The sequence below is a fragment of the Ruditapes philippinarum genome, unplaced genomic scaffold, assembly GCF_026571515.1.
Source record: "Ruditapes philippinarum isolate M1 unplaced genomic scaffold, ASM2657151v2 ctg2087_1_1_1_1, whole genome shotgun sequence".
Classification (NCBI taxonomy): Eukaryota; Metazoa; Mollusca; class Bivalvia; order Venerida; family Veneridae; genus Ruditapes; species Ruditapes philippinarum.
In genome coordinates, this window is record NW_026853355.1 from 20,318 (window position 1) to 28,483 (window position 8,166).

The following is an 8,166-nucleotide window of genomic DNA, read 5'->3' on the forward strand; positions in this document are numbered from 1 at the left end:
ACTGATTATTTACAAAGTCAAGGAATGTCTACACTCATTCATGCAGTAAATTACCAAAGGTCTAACAGATAACCGTAGACATTTACAATATACAGTTTTGTACTTTTATTCTTAATGGTATTCAAAGTAACCCAAAACTGGCATCTTACTCGTATTTTGAAATTACCATCAGTGTGTTAAGGTTCTATAGAAAAGTGTAATATATTTATTTAGATATACATTTAGTTTAATTAAACAATCATCAATTGTATAAACAAATATATGAACACACATACAAATATGAGGTAGATTTGATCATACACGAGACTTTGTGTTTTGGCCCCACTTCATTCCTTAATTTTACTCTAACAGGAATGTTCAAAATTTTCTTTCAAGTACATATAAAATTTCAACATTTGGTAGCAGCATGATTGTTTTAGTATGTTTAGCCTTATTCGACCAACACTACAGCTGAATAGCGTACAATTTGTGAACATTTACAAAACGGTCATACACATATGCACAACACAATTTAAGCTATGCCTCAATATAAACAATAACTTATATGAAATATTTAGTCTTACGACACACAGTTTTAAATATTTTCAGTTAGATTCTTAAAATTCAACTCCCTTCCAATGTACATTTGTATCAGTCAATAAAGGATGTACTCCGTTTTCTTTTGTCCCTACATTTCTTGCACTCATCTGTAAAAAAAACAACGTATACAGCAACGAGTGAATAAGCAAACCAGCACATCTTATAACATTATTTAAAAACATACATGTATATTGCTACGAACAATTAATAATCATGGCGTAAAATAGTTCTTTTGACTTTACAGTATATAACTGCGTTTGCATTAAAGGTCCAAAAGCCTAATACAAAATAAATCTGATATTACAATTGCAACATAGCACAAAAAAATATGCAAAGCTTATTCAGAAATATACGCGGAATTACAAAAATTGAAAATAAAAAAAATCTGTCCGATTTGAGTTCAAAAAAACTTTTAAAAACGACTTTCGTTTTGGGGTATTTTTCACAATTTAAATGACTATTCCTGGCAGAGATAGCAAATGATCAGAAATTTTGCACACCTATAAAATATCAAGAAAGGAAATGAAATAATTAGATAAAATAATTCTAACTTAATCATTTCGATTTATTGTTTAATATTAATGTATACTCATCGTACCTCTATGTTGGAGGTTGTATCACTGGCCTCCTCCTTACCAAATTTTGGTCGACTGGAACTAACTTGAGCTAGATCATGGAGAACCAAGTACCAGGGGGATAACAAATGTCTGTCTACAGGCCTACCCTTATTGCCACCTGTTTAATAAAATAGTGTTTTTATGATGTAATAAATATTTGGATTGTGTTGTTTACTTGTGTTCTGAAAATTTTATATGAAATAAAAATGGGAAACAAATAAACAAGACATAAGTTGTGTACCTAATAAATAAGCAACCAAATGTGAGCTAGAACATGAACTCGCAAATACTATTAGTGAACATCTAATGCATCAAAAAATTTCACATACATATAAATGTACCGGTTATTATTGCAAAATGCTAAAGGTTGTCTGTCATAGAATGAAGGTTATTGTGATATTTAGACCTATTACCTGTAGCACAGCTGACAACCAGTGCAACAACAACTGTAGTGACAACAGCCAGGGAACTATACCACATATACGACAGATGATACAACTGTTCTATACCACTGAAAATATCATATCATAATAATTGAGCCGCGTCACGACGAAACCAACATAATGGGTTTGCGACCAGCATGAATCCAGACCAGCCTGCGCATCCGCGCAGTCTGATCAGGATTCATGCTGTTCGCTTACAAACCCTATAGCAAGTAGAGAAACTGATAGCGAACAGCATGGATCCTGATCAGACTGAGCGGATGCGCAGGCTGGTCTAGATCCATGCTAGTTGCAAACCCATTATGTTGGTTTTGTCATGACGCGGCTCATATATATATATATATACAATGTATCAAGATAGTCTCCAGTCTTTTTGAAAGTGGTTGATCAGAAATAAGAACATTTTATTTTTTCTCTTTCCACGCTTAATGTATCAAATTGGCTGAATATTATTGCAAATAGCTATATATATGTTTTCATTAACACGGCGATATGTGTAGTTACCTGTAGCACTTCAAAATTTATTCGCAGTGACCAGAGCAGACCATGATCAAAAGAACAAATGTACGGTCTGGCTTTGGTCTGTGTCACCAGCTGGCTAATATTTAATATTGTGAGATATGGAAGAGTATTGCAACACTTTCACAAAGCTAAACATTATTAAAGCGAAAAGAGGACATTAAAAAATCTGAAGATGTAACAGTTACCTTAATTCTAATGATTCTGTAAAATATGAAGAATTATTGAATGTGGAACCAGTCGTCGGTAACGCATGCGTAGTTGTTATCTCTGAACCATTCATGAATCCCAGTTCCGGGCAGTGTCTTGGAGGCACGTGACTAGAGCGATACATAATTGAACTAATAGCAATCCAAGATGTAACGGCAAGACTGGATATAATTCCTGCTCCCGCACCCTGATAAATAATAAGGCAAGTTTTGAATTTCAGACATTTCTAAGAATACAAGAATTGCCGTATTTGCTTATGATCAACGTACTATTGTCTCAGCTATCTTTCTTATAACATTGATAAACGGGGGGGGGGGGGGTGAATAAAAGCGATTTTTCTATTCAGTCTTGGTTGTTTGATAGCAACGACCGTCTTGAGCATCGAAAAAATTGGACAAACTTTGTAAAAAAAATTAATATCTGTCACGAAGTATCCTCATATTGAATTACATCAACTGTAAATTGTGTTAGGTTGGATTGTAGGTCCAGCTACTAATGTAATATTATAATTGACAAATTTGTACTTACCCACGAGTTAATGATAGGAAAGAAGAGAGCGCACACAAACAAGCCGAGTAATGGACCACCAACCATACCAAAGATACTGAGAGCGACTTGAAGAATAAGGCTGCCAAAATACTGGGCCAGAAATGCTAGAACAACAGTCACCACTCCAAAACATATAGCTGAAAATATGATGTAATAAATTGTCATTTAGAATTATATAATTTTGTTTTTAACGCTCCGAGCTGTGACGGGTAAATATATTGATATATATGTATTGATACATCGTATTTATGATTTCAGCTTCAGTTTCATTGGCATATTGACAATCAAAATACCTTTGACCATTTACAATGATATAAAGTATGGCAAAATACAGTAGCTTTTTAGCTTTTCTAAACTTACTAGTATTAGTTAACATTCTAATTTATAAGACTGTGCATGAAGAAAGGGAAAGGTACATCGAAAATCTATTTCAAAGGAAATCATTTTTGTTTGTTTAACCCTAACTATATGTTAATGTTTAATGGCTGATTTGGCATGGTGTCAAAATATCATTTGTTCTACAGTTTGGACTAGTCCTTCATTGAAAAACATCGCATTTTCTTTTTTTACAGTTTGACGTTTATCGGAAAATGCGAAGTCTTTCCCTATTTGGCTTATTTCCTATAGCACAAATCGACACGCTTCTCGAGTCGATTTGAATTTACCGGTAAATCACAACTTAAATACTATTTATCACAAAAAGCAACTGATTATGTTTATTGTTTCATTTTGCTATGGACTTTTAAATAGATATCTTTAGACGTTAAAGCAGATTTGACCAATGTAAAAAAGCTTCAAATCCGCGGTTTACGTCTAAATATTTGGATTACTGTTTGGACATGCTCCTTTTTAGCTTGACCATTAAGAACTTAAGAAAACTTGCTGCTTATCTGAACCATCTAGTTCTAGTTTCTGTCCGATTTATTCGCCTCTAACGATCTTGTGCCTCATGCAGCTATTGAAGGCAACCCCAAGGGGCACTTTAGTAACGACTTTAATCAAATTTCTTTGCAATGCAATAGCAGGCACTTGCTATTGTTTATTTTTTACTATTTTATAACATGCCATAGATATCTTATGCCAGTTAGAATGTTGTTATATTTTAAAAATGTATGATAATATCAGAGATATTTACCAAAAACTTTTGACAGTATTGTTGACAGACGTTCTGGCATCTTTTCTCCTTGTGTACGTCTATATATAGGTTTTATAATATCAGTGAGGAATGTCAAGGCAAGGGCGTTAACTCCCGATGAGACTGTACTATTAAAAAGAAATGAAACTATATTTGTCCGAACATGATTTTCCAATTTATGCTATAATTTATGAAACTATTTCTAAAATACAAAACCACGGTTATTTATTCTTGTGTGATGACTTTTAAAATTAAAGTAATGATTTTAAAATATGTCCATTTAAATCACTCATGAATGACCTTAATTATTTATACTAGTAATTCAGAATCATTATCACACAGCAATAATTGTTACTTTAAGAGATGGTTTTAATAGATGCTAAATATATATTCATTTCCCGATGCTTCGCTTAAGAGTTAAATTACAACTAAATGCGGACACTTGTATAACATCCTTGTTGTACGAACTGTATGTATATCAACTAGGAGTCTAAGACATTTATGTTGGTTAAAGTAATCAAATCATGAAATACCTTAGTGATGCACTAAAGATACAAGCAACCATTAGACCAGGAAAACCATGGAACTGTCCTAATATGTCCATAACTAACCATGGAATCAACTGTAACATACATATAGCATTATAACTGGAACAACAATGATGTAGTAAAAACAAAACAATATATGACTTGCGTGTTCCATATTGCAACATACATTATGGTTTCAAATAGAAATAATGGAAAATAATAGACGATGCTTTTTTTCTATTAGTGGCAAAACATGTGAATAAGAACGTGCTTCTCTTTATATAAAGAACAAAAGAAAGCAATGGTAATGTTAGACAGATACGTTACCTGGTCACGTTTGTTAATTAGACAGCTCTGAAGAGGGTCGTTGTCATGGTAACGGGCAAACAATACTAGTCCTGCATACACCAACAATGACGTAAATATAATACTTGCTGGTAGTTGTAAATATAAAGCCCTGAAAAAAAAATGTTGCCTAAATTTGTAGCTTAATGAATACAGTGAATTTTTATCAGATTTGGGGGAAAAAGGATTACACGATGCCTTCCTTAAACAACAACAGTTTTGTTTATGTAGCTCACAACAAAAGGTTTTATGAATTATTCTTATCACTTATGATAAAAAAATGCCGTGCATTCTTTAGAATACTAGCGAAAAATGGCACGGCAAAGCAATAATCTAAGTCAAATTTACGCTCGTACACAAACTTACGCATACAGTATGAAAAACTGCGACTCCTGTTTGTGTTTTTTACTGTGGAAAGAAATGGTACAAAAACCAAGATATATTTTAAATATACGCTAGATTATACTAACGTCTGGGCTTTTTTCCTGGTTTCCATGCTGAGATATCTTTGTATCATAGCCTGGTTAGAGCCGTATATAGTCATAGATGTCACAAACCCACCAATAACCAGCGTCCAAAATGTATGTCTCTCAAATGGACTTGGGTCAAAACTAAAATGAAACAGACGAAAAAGAAATACAGTGAGAAAATAATTTCTTTGTTCCAGAGATTTTGTTAATCATACACAAACCATAAAATGTCATCATTTGCAGTTAATTTAACATGTAATCATTAAATAAAGCATATTTCGCATATATTACTTATCAGCTTGTAGTTTGCTACCATTCTTAGCAAGTTGCCAGACAACATCAAATCCTCCCATTTCAGTTGTCCCCTTCCAGACGACAGCAACGACACCAGCAAACACGATTATCATTTGAAAGGCGTCTGTCCACATTACTGCCTTTAGTCCACCCTGTATAGTTAATAAGTAAATGTATATTATATTCAAGGAAGAAGAATTTGTCGTTGAATTTGATAAAAATATAATAGAATTTAAACCTAGACATCTTGGAAACAATAACTCGCCGTAAAAGGTATTCGTACTCTTAGTGAAATGGTTGATGCAAACTAAGATGAGGACATCATATTAAAGGAATCGGCACTTTTAGCAAGTATAAATTGAAATGTAGATACATGCATGAGAAAATATAAAAGCATAGTGAATATTGTATTATAAATCTTGTTTATGATATGATTATATACTTACTATGGCTGTGTAGAAAGTACAAATTGCACCAATCAGTAATATAGATATCAGAATGTCTATTCCCATCACTACAAAATATTCAATAATAATTAAAAACTACATTCGTTTTAAATACTCTTTTCCTATATAATAATAGAAAGTCTAGGTAACATTCTAATTTTGACACATATGTGATTGAAACGTTGTTATATAAACGCTATTTTACCAACATATTGCTTGTTGTTGTGAACATCCAAATCATTTTACATTTGTTAATTTTTGCTTAATACCAAAAGCCACCATATTATTTTACCTAAACTACTTTGGTATAAATTTATGCTGCTTAATTTAAGTCGGTGCGAGGGGGCGTAGGGGGGGATGCACTTTTCATAATCCCCCATAAACAGACTCGATCAAACCCGTGTCTGCTATTTTTATGTTATTTTGTTACTTTCGATGGATCTCCACTTTTCCAGATATTTAAAACTTATGTGTATATTTGTGGAATGAGCTTATATAATATATACAATAACATAGCAACATTTTCGAACCATTATAACCATATTTTATAAATTATACTGCACATTGCGTGGGATTGCTTGCTATATCTTACCTTGATTAAGAGCTATGGCAGGAGCATAGAGAACCACGCCCATATACAGAGTCTGTAAATATACACATTTTTTTATATTTATTTGACGTTTTGCTAGTAAGTGATACACAAATATTTGAACTAAACATTGTATTAAATTTGAAGCTTAGCATGTCTAAGTGTCAGCGTTGAGCTTTAATGAACTCCACTGAGATCCAAAAGCCTAATAACACGAAATTCGAATTGCTTGCATAGATCTGCTGCCCAGAACACTTAATTAGTACTTTCTATAGGCATGTTTTCTCTCTAATTTCGAATAAGTGGCTTTTGAACTTATACCTGTAAAAGAACGCTTAACCTAAACAAGTTGTTGTTATAATAAGGGACAAGTATTTTTAAACTGACCATCTGCACTTGAAACACGACGCTACCAATTATCCGCACTGGTCTCGAAAATCTTTTCTCCAAGTACTGAAATGGTGAAAGAATTAAATGAGAAAATAGAATTAAGAATTAAAAACCATCTTATTTTGGTTCTTGTAGATTTGCTTTACCAAGCAATACATATTTTTATCTTCGTTAAAATGCTTACATAACAATACTTATTGCCAGAATTGTTTAGTTAAGGATTTTTCCCAATCATTTAAGAAATTATAACATTTTCAACATGAAATATGACAGAAACCTTTGTTGGGGAAATTTAGTGTTGGTCGGATTCCCTGACACAGACTTTATTACTCCTACATGTCCGTTTGAACAGTCAAAATTTAAAATTGAAATGACCATATTTCATAGAAATAAAGAATAATAGATTTCTATAAAATAACTGATTTATCCAGTGTGGTAAAACTATTTCATTAACAAAAAACCCTCAAAACATTGCTATATTTGTAATAAAAATGTTGTTATTGTTGTTTTTGTTGATGATGATTTTATTGTGTTATCTCGTGTTATTTATTTAAACCTTATTTGATGAACACAGCCAAGTTTTACGGGTACATGATAACTACCCTAGACCATAAAATTATTTAAAGGAAAAGTAATACACACATTCTCAAAAAAGCAATGGGATGTTGCCCATTGGACATGACAATTTTTCGCGCTGTTTTATAAATGAAATGTTCAATTTATTTAGTAAATTGTTTTAAATCATTGGCATATGATTTTCGTGGTTGAATGGGTAACCTTCTCAAGATAAAAATATTCTTATTATTATCTATTATTATTTTCCATTGAAAATTATAATTACATGTATATCCAATGAACTATTAGAGTCAATAAAGAGCTTAAGAGTAAGAATTAAAATACATATGGTATAACTTATATCCTTTGAACAGTTTCATATATAGTATGTGAAGTGGTGATACAGTTAATTGTTTAAACCATTTTTCAAGAATGTTTGTGGCATGGAGCTTTTATGTATATCTGTGTTTGTGGGTTCCATTCTTTACCTCATATGCA

At 32.3% G+C, this 8,166-nt stretch overlaps 1 protein-coding gene across 1 annotated transcript; it reads right to left on the minus strand.

Moving 5' to 3' along the window:
* Positions 1-596: 596 nt before the first annotated feature.
* Positions 597-7,185, minus strand: LOC132736610 (sodium-coupled monocarboxylate transporter 1-like). The gene is made up of 13 exons (XM_060723773.1): positions 7,111-7,185; positions 6,727-6,778; positions 6,135-6,202; positions 5,686-5,840; positions 5,395-5,535; positions 4,907-5,036; positions 4,586-4,674; positions 4,053-4,180; positions 2,897-3,054; positions 2,347-2,555; positions 1,610-1,707; positions 1,178-1,314; positions 597-686 (listed from the first exon to the last, which is right to left on the minus strand). The coding sequence occupies exons 1-13, from the start codon at positions 7,111-7,113 to the stop codon at positions 597-599; spliced, it is 1,458 nt and encodes a 485-aa protein (XP_060579756.1). The 5' UTR covers positions 7,114-7,185.
* Positions 7,186-8,166: the final 981 nt, after the last annotated feature.

What these genes read in the sequence shown, in the direction of transcription:
- LOC132736610 (XM_060723773.1), bottom strand. An exon ending in ACAGAATCATTAGAATTAAG is followed by an intron (nt 1,708 to 2,346) that starts GTAACTGTTACA and finishes TGATATTTTCAG; the next exon opens with TGGTATAGAACAGTTGTATC. An exon ending in ATACAACCTCCAACATAGAG is followed by an intron (nt 687 to 1,177) that starts GTACGATGAGTA and finishes TTTTTTTTACAG; the next exon opens with ATGAGTGCAAGAAATGTAGG.